Genomic DNA, 18,793 nt, shown 5'->3' with positions numbered 1-18,793 from the left:
CCCCTGACTTGTGTGTTGTGTTTATACTACGCAAACGGCATGTCATAAAGCGAAGCACAGCTCAAATCACTCCCAGGCAGCAGCATAGTCGTGGTGATTGTATCAAACTAAACTCTAACAAGCTGTCAGCTCTGGTTTGATAAAGCATGCATCACTGCTGATGGGCTGGGCTGGCCTCCGCATGGACAGACAGGTCTCATTCATAACGTGTCAACCAGCCGTTTCCTCTCTCTCTCTCTCTCTCTCTCTCTCTCTCTCTCTCTCTCTCTTCCTTCCTTTTCGGTTTTAGCAGTTTTTCCTTCCGCTCCAATATTGTGTCTCAGGTTGATGCTGTCCTGTGATGCAGCAAAGGCATGCAAATAGATAGGGAGGGAAGAGCACTGCCCATTGGATTGGAGATCGGGAGTCATGGAGAGAGTGGGGAAATGAGAGAAACACAGTCAGTAGTGTCATACTGGCAGCCATCCATGTATGGGAAGGGCCCAGTGTGTCTTCCCCTATCTGTCTGCAGGGGTAGTGGACTGATCCTATGGGCCAGGGTCAACAAAAAGGCAAGTAAAATGGGAGCAAACAGTTGATATGGCCCTAAAGTGTTTATTTCCCTGATTTGGTATGTAGAGAGTGAGGCAACGTAGTGGTCAGCATCTGAAAGCCTTTTGTGAGGCAGAAACCTGCTCACTCTCTTTCTCCCTCCCTTGCAATAGCAACATCGAAACAAAGAGCATGAATAATTATGTAGTCACCATTTTCAATGTAATACCAGTATCAGGTAATAATATAGTATACTGTGGGCCTACAACCAGTATTTCAGTACCTCAGCTGTTAGACAGGGAGTGCTAGTGCTTGATAAGAAACGAGACCAGGGAAATACTGAATGAGAGAGTGTGAGCGAAAGAGAGAGAGAGAGAGAGAGAGAGAGAGAGAGAGAGAGAGATAGAAAAATCAGACAGTAGGGGAGAGACGTGAATCAAACTAGCAACGAGACTGCTCGTTTAAACTGTATGAAAGGCAGATGAAATGAGCTCACGGGAGCATCTTTCTCTGCCTCTCGTGGTAAACTTTGGACTCCGTGTGAGGATTCGTGGACCGTGACAGGTTGTAAAGAAGGAATTCCATCACTATTTTTAAAGTCACACGCGGATCTGGGGGCGTAGAAGGCTGAGCACACAGACCATTTGGCTCGTGGAACACCACATTGAAAGTGGTTTAGCCTATGTGGATTGTTGTACCGCTCTACCTGCTTGTAGTGCTCCAGCATACCCAAAAACATTTGGACACAACACGGTTCGTGCGGTCGTGCTCATTGGTACGGTATTACTTTGTTTTCAAATGATATTTTCAGTGAATTTCCCATCAGTGGAAAAGCCTACGGCAATACTTTCTAATCCGACTGTATGGAACAAATCTTTGTTTAAACAAATTATGTTCTCTGCCTAAAGCTATTGTTTATGGTGACCGCTTGTGAGCCAGGCATGTCAATATGGACGAGTAACATCGATGGCGAAATGACATCGGGGATTTAATAGCTGTCACCGCAGCCACTGAAATCATATCCTGCAAATATTGGCAGGTGTCAAATTCACCTGGATATCAGCCTACTTCTTTTCACTGACCCTTTTCAACAGACGGGTTTATTGGATATAGCACAGTGACCGCATATCTTCCATATTCCCTAAAGGAAATAATAGGATTTCGAACTGCATACAGTTTATTGGGGATTGAGTCATGGATTACAACATTTGCATTGTCCATTCTTCGTGAGTTTTCGATGCTTAGACCGAATTATTTGCGAACAGATTTGGTGATTTTCATTTGCATTTAACAATGAGATTTCAAATCCGTTTGGGAAAGTAATTATAGGTGAAGTGTTCTGTTCTGCATTCTCTACATTACTTACAACACCCAAACATGACAAGCACCGGCCCCGTTATCGTGTTTGAGTGGTTGAAGACCCTCCAGCTCTCTATGTATGTGGAGTCCTTCGTGGATAACGGCTACGATGATCTGGAAGTTTGCAAACAAATTGGAGACCCCGACCTGGATGCTATCGGTGTATACATACCGCACCACAGGCAACGGATCCATGACGCGGTGAAAAGGCTGAAAGACGAGGATAAGGAAACGGCGGCGGGGCTATATTTTACGCTTGAGCCGATGACCCCCGCGTCTGAAATGTACACCAGTCATCTGGTGGACCAGTACGATTCCAAATTGCGGGCGTCCAAGTCTTGGACCGAATCGAACAGTGGCCGGGTGGTGGGGAAAGGGGGCGCGTATCTGGGCGCACAGAGGAACCTGACGCTTGGCAAGCGGAGGGAGTTGGTGATTTACCCCAAATTGAAGCTGAAGATCATGATTAGAGATAAACTAATCAAAGATGGAGTCAACCTCGCCAGGCCGCCATACTCAAACAAGGTAAGATCACCATCAAGGCTACCTCTTGCATAACAACCGTATACCCAATTTCATGCCACGCAAAGGATCATGCATCAACCAAAGCATTTTGAATCAGAGCAATATACTACTCATGAAATACATGTCGGGTTGGGTATCATAGATAAGGGCAGTTTCATTGTAACGGAATTACGCTGAGACTCAGATTTTGTACTGGTATGCCAAACAAAAACAAATTGTTCCTTCCAATGTTCCCTCATATTATTTTCGGCACTGAGCAAATTTCATGTCTGCTGAGAGCAAACTTGAACGTTGTGAAACTTGTATGCAACTTCCAGCGCGTTTACTGTGAACAGTGAGGCTGTACCTGCTTGAAATTCCAGTTTTAACAGTGTCCATGTAGGCTACTGTGGCTATTTGATCATAATGTAGGCCTACCAGAGTGGCCTACCATCAAAATCAATGGAGAAAATGCATCCCATAAAATTTTAACAGGGAAATAGCTGTTCTATCATTCAGCCTACAGTAGCACCCAGTGTGTGGTGTTCAATGTAGGTCTACATTCCTTGAGAAATTAAACTGTTTATTTACTTCTCCTTCAGACAAGGAAGTGACTGAAAATGTTGTTGTGTCGTTTGATGCAACATACCACTTTGCAAAATAAAATATATTATTATTTCCATACCATTGTTACAGAGAATCAGACAAATTAGGCTACCCTCTGCCTTTTGGCTACTTGCTTATTCAAGCCTGTCTCGAATGTTCGATTCCCACGGGGGGCCAGCACAGGAAAAAAAAAATGTATGAAAATGTATGAAATGTATGCATTCACTACTGTAAGTCGCTCTGGATAAGAGCGTCTGCTAAATGACTAAAATGTAAATGTAATGTAAAATGAAATGCAATACTGACCCTTTAATAAGACAAAAAAAAAAGCTCTTAATCTGATTTGCTTTTCAAAGATGTCAAGAAATGTACATGTTTTGTGCTCTTGTAGGAAGCAATCACTCCCTTATTGGTGACTACAAATGATCTATAACTGGGCTAATAACTCACTAACTAGCAAAGGATATGAACAACATGTGCACACGTGGCTACAAGCAGCTCTCTTTGATCTCAAAACAAGCACATCTAGTCACGAACGCTCATGCTGTAAACACAGTCCAGTTCAAAGTAAATGGCACAGATCCATATATGGCAATGGTCTATTTTCATATAGGCCTACTGCAGCTCTGATTGTTTATGAGGTACCAGTGCGTGTCAATGCAATAGAATCCTACTCCGATGCATTCTGCCTGCATTGAAAGTGGCCAATATTGCTTTGATTCGATCACAAAAGTAAAGGGAAACGTTGATAGTGTTAACAGGGGAAACTCTAGAACAGTCGTCACCAAACTTTTCTGAGACAAGATCACTTTGAGTCGAAATGCAAGATGAGATCTAACTACCGCTCAGATTTTTTTAACATGACTTAAAAAAACATATGCTTATGCAACATTTACCAATTAAAACGTGCAGTAAGCTATAGGCCCAATACATTGTCACTGCATATTGACTTTGCTTGAATTGTCCTGCCAATGCATTGTAATTCGGGACATTTTTAAAAATTTTATTTCAAAATTTGAGGTAGACTATATGATCACACCCAGTGGCGTTCCTTCATTCATACATTGTTTGTTATACATTGTTTGCATGTTATTTTGGCATTAATACGTGTCACATATCATTTTGCAAACAATGTAAAAAATAAAGATTTTATAAAGCTGTATACTAAGATGGTCTCTTTTTTGCTTTCTTAAGGCAACTCCAAAATGCAGTTGTTTCAGCCTAACTCAGTGCTTTCTGTGGTGGTGGGGCGGCCAGCGGAAAACACGAACCGTAGGGGTTGGTAATGTTCTAACGCCGTGATTGACTCAGCGTTCTGTCACTCATTGGGACACTACGTCACAGCAGTGCTTTTTGTAGCACTGAGGGAAAATAGGAAGAACACTCTACTTTACTACAGACACAGTCATCTGAGCCATCCGATTGGCCAGCAGTAGGCCCATAGCGCACATGATTTGTTCTCTGGGCCCTCCGGGAAGTCAGAGTTTGTACCTTCAGACACATGAAATGGTTCAAAATGGCAACAGTTTGCCTACCCGGCGCGCAGGGCAGCTGAATCGGGTGCACCTACCGCCAACAGCCTGAGACCAACAACAAAACAATAGGAACACAAGGCTTTATCGTTGGGTTTTTTACAGAAATGTTTGGCGATCAACTAAGAATGCCTTGGAGTTTTTGAACTTCACTCAACTTTCTATCTCGTGCTTCTCTCTGTGCTTCTCTCTGTGGGCTGATATTTCTGTGTACCAGTCCCTGGAAGCTGTGCAGTAGTCTCGGCTACTGTGCGCGCACACAGCTTAGAGGGAACATTGGCTATGACATGACACCTTGAGTTAGATTATTTTTTAAATTATCTTTTGGTTATTGAACTACAGTAAATGAAGTGGATTTACACCAGGTAACAGAATTGAGGTAACATAATTTCTTTATGAGTCCCTGATCTGTACTACACAGAAATGCATAATTATGGTATGAATGTCATTCTCTTTATGGTGATGTATCCTATAAAGCTACACAAAGGTAGAAATATGCAATATCCTACTTTGTATATTTGGGTATTATTCTACACACTGGCTATTATTTTAATGAGCTGTGCCCCAAACAAGACCAAATTTGGTTGGTCCAGAACCAATCATAGACCTCTATGTTTCACAAGTTTGGACATCAAAGTACAGCTCAGTACAGAACAGCACAGTAGAGTAGAGTTCAGTACAGTAGAGTAAAGTAGAGTATAGTTCAGGACACTACAGTAGAGTACAGTACAATACAGTACATTATAGCGTACTCAACTCTAGTGTGCTAGACTATACTCGACTGAACATTAACATTTACTGTACTGTACTGTACTGTACTGTCCAAACTTGCGAAACACAGGCTTCTATTGGTCTATTGAAGCAATCATTGATCTATGTTCGGGCCTAACCAAGGCCGGTCCAGACCGTACCAAAAAACAATGTCTGTGGACGTTGAATTCAAGTCCAGTGCAGACTGACCAAATTTCAACTACTTTTCAACGTCCATGAACATCCGGTGTCATCAGTGCTCATTGGGTAAGGATGCTGGTTACAGTAAATGGAAAGAAAGGGGGCTCACGGTGTCACAAAGAGAGGTGACATTCACTGGAGAGAGAGAAGAGGGCGGCAGAGAGAGTTGTCCAGACTGTTTTCACATTTGTTTTGACCACCAGACGAAAGAGAAAGAGGACCGTTATTAGGTGAACATAACAGTATGCAGGTGGAAGGGAGAACTGTAGCAGGTGACCCAACTATGGTTTATGACTACTATCATTTCCCATTAGGTAACAGAATTTTGAGTTTGAATCACTTAATCATTCATAAACCAAATAGATATTAGTAAAAACACTGTAACTAATTGGTAGGTCTACTTTTAGTTGTTACTTCTGTGAATTTTCATTATCCTCTCCCCTCATGAGGGAGAGAAATTAGAAAATATGTTTGTTACACATTCCAAAACAAAATATAAGTGTTGATATTAGTTGGCAGGGGTCTTTACTTAATTAAACATTATTGTGTTTTGATGTATTTCTAATACATTTTAAGAGTTTTTATGGTAGTTGTTTTTAAGACCCTATTTCCATCTGTTTGAGCAGAAATCAAAGATAATTTGCTTATTTCTAGTATTTAGGAAATAACATGTTGAAACATGTATATATGCCTTAATAAAAAAAAATGGACTCTTAGCTTTCATATGACACCAGATTTGACATGCTCCTATGAATTTCACGTTGGTGCTCATGAGTCCTTTTACATGGAAATGCCCATATGCATCTCAGATTAAGTGGTTATTGATCAGAGGCTGAGCTATTACTGTATGTCAGGACTCAGGAGAGCCCTGTCTGGCCCTATTTTCCCCTGGGGTTGTGTGAGTTAGTGAGTGCTGCCTTGGTAATGGCTGACTGCTGTGGATCAATGATCAGGAAGAGGAAGAGCCTTCATTCACTCTCTGATTTCCTGTATATACAGAGAGCGGGACAGACTTGTACTTGGTGGATTGATTCACACTTACCTGTCTAGGGTTTCTCACCTAGGGTTTCTCACCTGGACACAGTGTACACTGTCCAGCCCTTAGACCTCTTTGAGGAATTGGTGGATCAACCTGCCACATGCCCATAATTGCCCAGGCCATTTGGGTTGATTAATATGTGTCGTCAATGAATAGCAGCACTTTAAATGGAGGGTGTCCAAGCTGCTGGTTTTCTGCTGGAACTCATGTGAGGAAGCAGATTGAGAGCATCTTTATATCAGATCACTGGCTCTACATCAGATGCTCAGCCTGTTGAGGGCTTACTCAATGACAACTCTGTTAGCAGAGAGCGAGCGAAACACACACACACAGCTTTTGTCAACATAGCGTGCATTTCATGTCGATAATTAGATGAGAAATGTCAACCATTCCTGAAGAGATCAGTGTTTTACTCTACAGAGAATTTCAGAGGATTATCCGATGCACATGTTATTTGGAAGCTTTCCAATTGAATTTATTTGGGATTTATCCGGGTTCAAATTTCAATAAGTCTAGCGACTGTTCATTTAGATGTTTTGTCAGCACTTCTTCTGCTTCGTTGTACTCCTACCATTATCCTTTTCTCATAAATTGGAATCCCACAGAGATTTGGGATTTTTATGGGATTATGGGTTTACATCATGCTGAAACAAAGTGTTGGCTCCAGAGGGTTAAACTATCCCTCCCTTTGAAGGCTATATTTATTTAGAGCTAAAGCTTTGACATTGAAGCTTTGGAGTAGAATGAAAGGTTCAAGGTCTTTGTGTGTGTGTGTGTGCGTGTGTGTGTGTGTGTGTGTGTGTACACAGTATTTGTGTGTGAAACCCTGCAGTAGAATGTGATCCAGACCAGTGCTTTTCTCCTCAGGATCGAGTTAAGTGTGTGGAGCCCTCAGTGATGGAACTGTGACCAGCTGGCCTCTGATTGGTCAGTGAAGGGTTCTCCTTTCTCTGCCCTTGAGACGAGACGAGACGTCTACTCCACTGGAGATGGAGATGGTAGTTGGGGAAATTGACCAGAGCTACTGACAGTTGACAAGATAGCTGTCTCAACGAGGCTTACATAGTATATCAGCATAGATAAGCCAATATAGGTTGTGTAGAAGGTTCAGTGTCTGGTGTTCAGGTGTTTGCGCTGTTTCCCTGTTTGTTTGTGTGCTAATGTATAGACACAGTACTTCCGCCAGCATAGCTCAGTGATGATCCTCTGAAGTGTCATTCACTGCCACGTTCTTGTGAGGCTATAGGACCATAAGCCAACGCTTCACTACAAGTACTCTACTGAGAGACATAAATACCCATGATCCTTATCTAGACCACAGGGAGCCCTTGTCTAGGAGAGAGAAACGGGTTATCATTACTCCTGAATGTAAACACATCTCCTATGATTGCACTGTTGTAGATCTCTCATTGGGGAACAATACTAGCAGTAAAGATGGTGTTTGGCGTGTAATTGATGTGTGCAGTGCAGCCATATGACTTGCTAATTGCTACTTAGATAATACACTTATACTAGTCCTTTCGAATTCGTCTTTGCATTTTCCTAACTGAGAAGAGACTTTGACACCATGAACGACAAACGCTTTTAAAAAAGGGGAAAACCAATAAACTGAAATTATATTTTCTTCCTGAGGTTAGGGAGGCCTACAATTAGAGCTTTGTTGCTTTTCTCTGGGAGAGCTGCAGCAGTAATCAGTGATTTGGAGCGCCATGGCTCGTCCCCTCGCTGTGTTGTGGTGACACTGTTGCAATTCCAGAGCATGGAGGCTAAGGAGACAGAAGGAGGGGGGTAGCATATTCTCTGTATCCAGTCTATGCTATCTACAAGATATATCTAACCATATTGAACCACATACCCAGTGTAACTCTGCCCCTAAAACATAAAGAGATTTGTGGTCAAGTCATGGCATTTATGCAAATGAAAGTGGAGCTGTTGAATTGAGTTCAATGGAACAATTTGAAAGATTGCCCTGTCTTCATGCGCCAAAAGGGATGCATAAACAGCAGCAGTAAACAGGATAGTGCTCTAGCCTATATTTCCTCTTAAACACATGAGGTGGAATGGATGGGAAGGATAGCTGGTTAAATGTTATGGCTTTGCTACGCTGATTTGAATCTCCACTTTTAGTTACAGTAGCGTCCACAATTTGACAGTTAATGGATGTCCATGTTGTAGGGTTTTAGATATAGCAGCCCCTGTCCTATCTTCCACCATAATAGTCTCTCTTCTCTATAAGCCCTGTGTCTGTGTGGTTAGGAAGTGGAAGCAAAACACATGGAGATGCCCCCATTGTTTGGCAGCAGGCTTATGGAGCCACATCTTTTCACTAGTGCTGTGTTTTGGATTTCCAATTTCCGCCCATTGAATACCACTGGAAGGCAAGTGTCCAGCATTGTCCTGGTAGGATGGTGATAAAACCATTGGGTGTCATGCAGTGAGGATGATTGTAAATAGATAACACATTGTTTTTGCTGCTCAAACAGAAACAGGGCTGGAATCAGTGAGTGGAAAGAGGATTGGGCTGCTGAACTGATCTTAGGTCAGTTTAATGGTTAAGGTTAGAATTTAGGAAGGGTAAGCTGTTCCTAGATCAGGGGCAACTGTACACCATTTGTTCAAACCTGAGAGCAGTTGATTCAGTATGCAGGGAGTTCATGTGAGGCTTGTGTCTTAAATGCTCCTTGCCAATGTGAGATTGTCACCTTACATGCTTCACTCTCACCTCGCTTCCTTTCTTAGTTCTCTAACTATAATGAATATCCCAGCTTCCTTTCAGGAAATTAGCTTTCTGTTAGAGATGGCCTCTTGTTGGCCTAATGAGAACCTGAGCACGGTCCACCTCAGTACCCCTGCACTGTGGCTATAGAAACCAGACTGAAGTACTGCCAAGCCTTAGTGTGAAAAACCGGGCTTGTCTATAGGGGCTTAACTTCCAGAATGTTTCAGATATTAGTATGGTGGTCATAACAATGTCATACTAATGTGTTATAGTATAGTAGTACTTCAAATAATAGACATTTCTATATTACAATTTTATTGCATGCATCATCCATATTGTTCTTCCCCACTGAATATAGCCCCAGATGATAAACAACACCTCTTAACCATCTCTCTGCTTTCTCACAAAGACGAGACGTTAGGCTCAGTTTTTACATAATAAAGAGCTTTTTCATTATTGATACTGCAGGCAGCAGAGTAATTTGGTAAAGAATTTTCATTTAGTGTATATTTCTGCCAGTAATTTGTGTTCTCCATGTTGCACTGCATCGTACTGGCTGGCTTGCTGCCACGAGATGGGAAGAGGAGGCCCATCAGAACAAAACGGCTCTGGTGTTTGCCATGGTTTCGGCTTTACCCTTTAAAGGTGTAATAAACAACTGGCTCATAAAAAGGAAGTCATAAAATGTCAAGGACGGCCCTTGCGGTCTTGAGTCAGGGAGAGAAAGTAAATTAGTGAGGTGAAGTTCAGTCATTGTTTATGTAAAGGATAGAGGAGGGGGAAGGAGAGGATGTAGGGTCATAGAGGGATGGACCACACTCATTCCTTTCAGACAAAACACCCTCAAATTGCTTTACTCCTGGCTTCCTTTAAACTACCACTTAAAGGCTGTTTAATATATCCCAGATCTGTTAGTGCTATCATGCCAACTCTTACCGTCATTGTATTTTCATCTTCTATAGGAGTTTGCGATACAGCACAAACAGACGTGTTACCAGACTTGGTACCATGTGTAATAAACACCAGCACTTGAGAACCTGAATAACATCTGGTTGTGTTGTGGCTATGTCGCTAGCTAGCTCCCTGATCTTTGACCACTAGTGGGTTTGACCTGCTTGTCAGACACTAGCTGAGCTGGGGTGATCCTGATCAGAGTTGACACGAGGAAACAGACCATACAGTAGTACAGCCCCTCTGGGTCTCAATGGTTCTAGCTCCTGTACACTACCAGAATGTAACATTATCATTTCGGCTAATGTGGCCTCAGGACTGTGAACTCAGTGCTGTACAGAATGTGAAGCTCTTCCTCAGCTGCCATAGGAACTGGAGAAATACTCAAAAAAATCTGATACATATGCACCTTCAGTCTTGTCAATTCATTGACATTTTCTGGCAATTGAAGGAGTAGCCTGCTACGTATTTTCTCCATTGAGAATGGTGTGTCTGATTGTTTTATCAGAGCACCACAGGATATTGGCTGGCTTTCTGTCCAGGCGGCCCACAGACAGACAGTGATGACCACCCTTCTCCAGAGAACAAGTGAAAATGTGGGAAAAGCAGTGTAACACTGTATGCAGCTGGCCTTCTCATTTCACTGGGATGTTCTCCCACTGTGCTCTTTTTTTCTCACATGATCGAGTGGCTTTTAAGCAGCTTTTGTCATACTTGAATACTTGGTTATGTGAAGTTGTGGACGTAAATAGACTGTTTGAATTACCCAGAAACACAGTGCAAATGAATCAAATGCTGTATCTAATAATTGACTTAGACATTTACAGCAACAAAAATGCAATTGTTTCAAAATATATCATGGCATATTTGCTGTGAAGTTGAAGCCACAGTATACACTCTGCTGTCTAATTCTATACTGGCAAGATATACAGTGCCTTCGGAAAGTATTCAGGCCCCTTGACTTTTTCCACATTTTGTTACGTTACAGCCTTATTCTAAAATGTGTTAAATCGTTTTTTTCCCCTCATCAATCTACACACAATACCCCATAATGACAAAGCAAAAACTGGTTTTTAGACATTTTTGCTAATTTAGAAAAAATATGAAACGGAAATATGACATTTACATAAGTATTCAGACCCTTTACTCAGTACGTTGTTGAAGCACCTTTGGCAGCAATTACAGACTCGAGCCTTCTTGGGTATGACGCTACAGGCTTGGCACACCTGTATTTGGGGAGTTTCTCCCATTCTCTGCAGATCCTCTCAAGCTCTGTCAGGTTGGATGGGGAGCGTTGCTGCACAACTATTTTCACGTCTCTCCAGAGGTTCTGGCTGGACCACTCAAGGACATTCAGAGAATTGGCCCGAAGCCACTCCTGCGTTGTGTTGGCTGTGTGCTTAGGGTCATTGTCCTGTTGGAAGGTGAACCTTAGCCACAGTCTGAGGTCCTGAGCGCTCTGGAGCAGGTTTTCATCAAGGATCTCTGTACTTTGCTCCGTTCATCTTTGCCACTGAAATACATCCACCAGGTTTTCTCCAGACGTGATGCTTGGCATTCAGGCCAAAGAGTTCAATCTTGGTTTCATCAGACCAGAGAATCTTGTTTCTCATGGTCTGAGAGTCTTTAGGTGCCTTTTGGCAAACTCCAAGTGGGCTGTCATGTGCCTTTTACTGTGGAGTGGCTTCCGTCTGGCCACTCTACCATAAAGGCCTGATTGGTGGAGTGCTGCAGAGATGGCTGTCCTTCTGGAAGGTTCTCCTATCTCCACATAGGAACTCTAACACTCTGTCAGATTGATCATCAAGTTCTTGGTCACCTCTCTGACCAAGGTCCTTCTTCCCCGATTGCTCAGTTTGACCGGTGTTGCCAGCTTAGTAAGAGTCTTTCTTGGTGGTTCCAAACTTCTTCCATTTAAGAATGATGGAGGCCACTGTGTTCATGGGGTCCTTCAATGCTTCATAAATGTTTTGGTACCCTTCCCCAGATCTGTGCCCCGACACAATCCTGTCTCGGAGCTCTATGGACAATTCCTTTGACCTCATGGCTTGTTTTTTGAACTGTCAACTGTGGGACCTTATGTAGACAGGTGTGTGCCTTTCCAAATCATGTCCAATCAATTGAATGTACCACAGGTGGAATCAAGTTGTAGAAACATCTCAAGGATGATCAATGGAAACAGGATTCACCTGAGCTCAATTTCGAGTCTCATAGCAAAGGGTCTGAATACTTATGTAAATAAGGTATTTCTAAAAACCTGTTTTCGCTTTGTCATTATGGGGTATTGTTTATAGATTGCAAAAAAAATACAAATTAATCCATTCTAGAGTAAGGCTGTAATGTAACAAAATGTGGAAAAAGTCAAGGGGGCTCAATACCTTCCGAAGGCACTGTAGGTCCATCACATGGCACATCCATATCACTTACAGAGATGGCAACAACTTTAAATAAAGCGGCCAGGCTATGTTGTCGCTGGCCACTGCAGTCTTTTCTTTTTCCACTGTGTTCTGCATTAGAGTTCCTGATGAGTCATGAATGAGATATATTATCAGATACGTTATCAGAGCTATTCTGGTAATACTGGGATGGCTTCAGCAGCCTTCAGACTGGCTGTTTGCGTAAACATACTGCATCATGGTCTGTGGATGAGAAAGCTATGTTCGTGATCAATATCAGAGCAAGGGTTCCCAAACTTTTTTGCTTCGTGACCCACCAATTGAGGTGTCTTTTGAGTCGAGACCCACCATAAGGGTTGAGCGGTGAAAAAACATACACAGACCAAAGAATAAGTAAAAAATATCATCTTGGCAGCTGAGAGAAAAAGTTGTCGTTATAAAGCTAATTTCCTGCAATTCTACACATTTTGCAATGGAGCTTAAATAAAATGTTGCAGTTTTAAAGCAACATTTTCTGCGATTCTATGAATTTTGCCATGGAGTTTAAATAAAATGTTGCAGTTTTAAAGCAACATTTTCTGCGATTCTATGAATTTTGCCATGGAGTTTAAATAAAATGTTGCAGTTTGACATGGCTAATGCTGTGTTCATACCAAAATCAATTCCCAACAATCTCAAGGTATCACAAATTAGTTGAAAATACATTAATCTGTACATTCACACTAAAAATGTACTGTATTTATACACTCAGTACTGAATTTATGAATTTCTTTAGGTGTATTTACTCTTTCTACAGCGTGTGAATAAAATAGGCCTGAATTGAAAGGTCAGGAGGTCATGGAGCTATTTAGATACAGTATTATAATCCATGATTTCCATAACAGTGGTTATTGTGCTTTTTCAGGAAGCGGGTGGAAAATGCCTGAAAAGGGATTAACAGATTGTAATGACAGGCAGGATAATCCATGCATACCCTTCACTGTGAGGTGAAGGCTTTACTTTCCCCAGGTGTTTCTATTAGAGCCTGTGGATTCCGAGAGCGAGAGAGAGAGAGAGAATCTTTGCTCACAGGCAGCCGTAAACATGTATTTATTGTGACTCTGCTCCAGTGTCAAAACCAATAAATATCCAGCTAGGTTCATGTCCAGAGGTCGGATAGCAGTTCAGTTAACATTGCTGAATATGAATCATAAGTGGCCTTGATATATACAGTACTACAGCTTCAACATCATAAGGAATCAATCCTGTTCTGCAACGTGGATGGGAAAGCAAATGAAGCAATCAAGTGCCCCTGTAGGATAGAGATTGACAAGAGAGCAGGCTCCATCTGTCTGTGTCAGGAACCAGATTGCACACATCCCGATCGCCTGTAGATCACAGTCGAGTTGATTACAGAGGAGATCGTTATACAAATCTATTCTGTTGCCAATGATTGGAGCTCACAGAAAATCACTTAGTGTACAATCAAAACACACAATCATTGTGGTTATAGTACATAGTCAGGGGTCATGCACCGGGGACCTTGGCACGGCACAATTTGCCATGGAGGTAAAGATTCGTTACCGTGCTTGTCTTGCTGCATGTAGCCTGGGATTGGTGCCATATTAGGGGGTTAAGTGGCAGAGTGCAGGTTGAGATTATTGCATATTATTGCATAATTCTGGCAAAGATGCATAATATTGCGCACCGTACAAGTTATAGCCTAGTATAATGTGTGATAATGTGTTCTTTCAGAAGGCCTATTCTTTGAAAATTGCAATATAGTTCTCAAATGAGTCCAATCTTTAGGATCAAGTGTCAACCCTGTATTAATAATGACTTTCTATGAAGGTTAGTGGTGCATGTGCTATATGACTGTGTGCATGTTTTTACTGCATACCCATGAAATATTGCCCCTCTTTTTCATAGTCTTATAAAATGTGACAGAGCACATTCTCCAGCGTGTTTTCCCAGCCCTGGCCCCTGTCTCCCCAGTCCCCACGGTCTCTGTGTCAAATGGATGGTGTAATCCATTCCCTATGAAGATCGTGTTAAGCAGAGGGGATGAGGGATGTTGGTGCTCCCAGCCTGCAGCATCATACATCAGCAGCAGTAAAGCGACATAGACAGGATATGATGTTTGGATGACCTTTCCCATGTCCCTGGAAGGATGCCATGGGTGTTCAGGTAGTTAGCACCACCACTAGGGTGTAAGACCACCAACAGCAGTCTGACTGACACAGTGACACTGTTACCCTTCCCTCTTTACGACACATCTAAGACAGCATGAGACATCTGAGTCATTTAATAGAATGATGAGAGGGTTAGGCCTAACCCGCATACCTACCAACTGCCCCGGGAAAAATAATTGTCATTTATTTTGACCTACTCAATGTCAGAATGGTTCCATGGGCCACAGGGTGAGAGTGCGTAATTGTGTGTGTGAGCGATAGTGAGAGAGGAAGAGAAATAGAGAGAGGGGACCATGATTAGCCTGTCTGAAGAGGCAGGGGGGCAGGGCAGGGGTAAGGAAGGTAAGGAACGAACACAACTCTGCCATAGAATCCACACCCCTCTCCCATCTCCCCTTCTCTCCTCTCTAATTAGTCCATTTCCAATGCATCAGGGCAGGGCTGTGCTGTGCTGAGAGGCTTTGATCATGGGGACCACACAGGTGTTGATGTGCCTCTGTACCTGGCTGAGTGGCTTTGTAGTGGCTGTGCCTGGCAGGAATTAACCAGTAATAAACCACACTGTGTCTGTCTGTGGCCTAGGCCATGTCCCTCAGGCTCTACATACCTGGCTGGATCCAAGCCTTCATTAGCCTAAACAACCAGTTAGTACATTCCTCTGACACACTCACACACAGCCATGAGTATATCGCACATTAAGTTTAGATATAAATATACCACAGGCATTTGATGTGTTTTGTGGTTCGCCACCTCTTATACCGTAAGCATTTATCAAACATGTATGGGTTTGTCTAGAAGAGTAAATGCTGTTGTGTGTGTGTGTGTCTGTGTGTGTGTCTGTGTGTGTGCCTGTGTGTGTGTGTGCGTGTTTGCATGTGTGCATACATGTGTGTGTGTGTGTAGCACACTGCACAGCGTGCTATGCCACAGAGCTGATGCTAATTATCGCAGGTGCATAACAGGTGGCAGTTTAATGCATGCTGCGAAGACATTTTCCTCAGAGGCTCCCTGGTAGTAATAGCCAATTAGGCTTGTATCAGAGCTGATAGATCCTATACCCTAGTTAATCGATGTAATATGCATGCATCTCTTTGATGCCTCCCTTTTGAGTAGCATATTTATTTTTTTACTTCATTGTCAAATAGATTGTGCCATTGGGGATGGAGCAAGAGATGGAGAGCGTAGAATGCAGATGTATATGTTATGATGGTGAGCTCATCAGGCTTATGTTGTGGCTGTGATTGGAGAGTCTAGGGTTTAGCCAATCAGGTGCTATCGTTAGCAGTGCCAGTGAGGGCATGCTCGGTATGAAACGTCAGCGTTCACTGGAGTAATTGTTTCTGTGTGCCCTCACTAATTGTTACGGTTAATTGTTAAATTCATTAAGAGCAATGATTCCCAAATCCAGTCCTCGAGTAACCTCAAAAGCACACATTTTTGTTTTAGCCCCGGACAAACTCACCTGAGTCAACTCATTGAGTACTTGAGTAGTTAACAAGTTGAATCAAGTGTGCTTGACCGGGGCTACAACAAAAATATGTACTGTTGGGGGTACCGTAGGACTGGAGTTGGGCATCACTGTGTTAGAGGGTTGACGGATTCTCCTCTGGCTATTTGAGGTCACTGTGCATTAATGGTGGAGATTGAGATGTGGACTGTGGAGTTTGGTGCCGTCTGATCTACCAGCATTGAACCACAAAACCACCATTTTGTGTCAGCAGATCTTTGTTGCAGGACAGTGCCAAACCAACCCCTTGTTTATTTTAAAAACTCTTGGGATTTGTTCTAAGGGGAGGAATTCTCTGAAGATTAATGTGGCAATGTGTAGGAGGCTCCTACTTTTCTTCTCCTCTGATTCCAAGGCTCTTTTCTGACATGCTGGGTTGGCCTCCAGGGGTTGTCCCTGTCTCTCTCTGTACTCTCTCAGTTAAGGCCTTCCCACACTGTTCGTCAGATTCAGTCTTTTATGATAATTACATGTCACACTGTGCAACGTGACCAAATTTAAATCTTGATACAACCTGGCCAGATTCTACAATTTGCTTCAGTTTTGTCGTCACATTCTGCAATTGGCTTGCGAGCCTACATCAACTGACGTAGCCTATGTCAACTGCGATGTAGGCTACGTCAACTGGGTGTATCAAGCCTGGCATTGAAAGAACAACAAGCTGTTGCTATGTTGATGATTGATAGACACTGCTCCTTCTACCTCTGTGACCGTGCGCCTCTCGTAATGAAAAGCTTAACTCTCCAATTGAAAGGCACATCACAACATGGAAACGCTGCATGTAAGCCCCATAGCTCGATTGCCATATCCACTTCCACACAATCACTACTCAATACAAGCGTTGCTATTTTGACATTCAAAAATCAAAAACCAAATAAAATGTATTGGTCATATTCACATATTTAGCAGATGCTTGTGTTCCTAGCTCCAACAGTGCAGTAGCATGTAAGAATTCACAATAATACACACATCGAAAAGTAAATAAATATCAGGACGAGCAATGTCGAGGTGGCATTGACTAAATACAGTAGCAGAGAATACAATATATACATATGAGATGAGAAAAGCAGTATGTAAACATTATTAAAGTGACTAGTGTTCCATTATTAAAGTGACAAGTGATTCCATGTCTATGTATAAAGGGCAGCAGCCTGTAAGGTGGTAGCTGGCTAGTGATGGCTATTTAACAGTCGGATGGCTTTAAAGATATAAGCTATTTTTCAGTCTCTCGGTCCCAGCTTTGATGCACCTGTACTGACCTCGCTTTCTGGATGATAGTGGGGTGAACAGGCCGTGGCTCGGGTGGTTGATTATCTTTTTGGCCTTCTTGTGACATCGGGTACTGTAGGTGTCCTGGAGTGCAGACAGTGTGCCCCGGGTGATGCGTTGGGCAGACCTTACCACCCTCTGGAGAGGGTGGTACGATCAGGTCCACGATCAGCTCCTTCGTTTTGTTGACGTTGAAGGAGAGGTTCTTTTCCTGGCACCACTCCACCAGGGCCCTCATCTCCTCTCTGTAGGCTGTTTCGTCATTGTTGGTAATCAGGTCTACTACTGTTGTGTCGTCTGCAAACTTGATGATTGAGTTGGAGGCGTGCGTGGCCACGCAGTCATGGGTGAACAGGGAGTACAGGAGGGAGCTGAGCACACACCCTTGTGCGGCCCCTGTGTTGAGGATCAGCAAAGTGGAGGTGTTGTTTCCTACCTTCACCACCTGGGGCCAGCCCGTCAGGAAGTCCAGGATAGGAAGTCAGGAAGTCCAGGACCCCTCACTGGGGGGGGGGGATTCAGACCCAGGGCCCCGAGCTTAATGATGAGCTTGGAGGGTACAATGGTGTTGATGGCTGAGCTATATTCAATGAACAGCATTCTTACGTTCCTCTTATCCAGATGGGATCGGGCAGTGTGCAGTGCAATGGCGATTGCATCGTCTGTGGATCTATTGGGGCGGTAAGCAAATTGAAGTGGGTCTAGGGTGTCAGGTAAGGTAGATGTGATATGATCCTTAAATAGCCTCTCAAAGCACTTTATGATGACAGAAGTGAGTGCTAGTCATTTACTTCAGTTACCTTTGCTTTCTTGGGTACAGGAACAATGGTGGACATCTTGAAGCAAGTGGGGACAGCAGACTAGGATAGGGAGAGATTGAATATATTTGTAAACACTCCAGCCAGCTGGTCTGCGCATGCTCATTTATGTTATTTGTAACTAGACAGCCCATTACTGGCACCAAGTTTTCATTTTAAGATGTGTCAATTCTATAGTCAATTTTGTAATAAATAAATGCATGGCTTCATTGGGCAGTCACCGGGATCGGCTCATGACACCAGCCACACCACACGATAAATGCTCGAACCAAGACGTAGTGGTACTGAACCAGCAGACCTAGACCCTGTCACACTGAACGAACCAAGACATAGTGGTACTGAATCAGCAGACCTAGACCTTGTCACACTGAACGAACCAAGACGTAGTGGTACTGAATCAGCAGACCTAGACCCTGTCACACTGAACCAGCCAAGACGTA

At 43.0% G+C, this 18,793-nt stretch overlaps 1 protein-coding gene across 2 annotated transcripts in view; it reads left to right on the top strand.

Moving 5' to 3' along the window:
* The first annotated feature begins 954 nt into the window (after window positions 1-954).
* LOC115174445 (SAM and SH3 domain-containing protein 1) overlaps window positions 955-18,793 on the top strand; it is a 322,531-nt gene continuing 304,692 nt past the window's right edge. For both annotated transcript variants that reach the window (XM_029732960.1, XM_029732958.1), the window contains exon 1: window positions 955-2,415. In XM_029732960.1, the coding sequence (XP_029588820.1) occupies window positions 1,909-2,415 (507 nt within the window). In that variant the 5' untranslated portion in view covers window positions 955-1,908. The remainder of the gene's footprint in view (window positions 2,416-18,793) is intronic.

This window comes from Salmo trutta, chromosome 35 (genome assembly GCF_901001165.1).
Source record: "Salmo trutta chromosome 35, fSalTru1.1, whole genome shotgun sequence".
Taxonomy (NCBI): domain Eukaryota; kingdom Metazoa; phylum Chordata; class Actinopteri; order Salmoniformes; family Salmonidae; genus Salmo; species Salmo trutta.
This window is presented reverse-complemented; position numbering and strand designations above follow the sequence as displayed.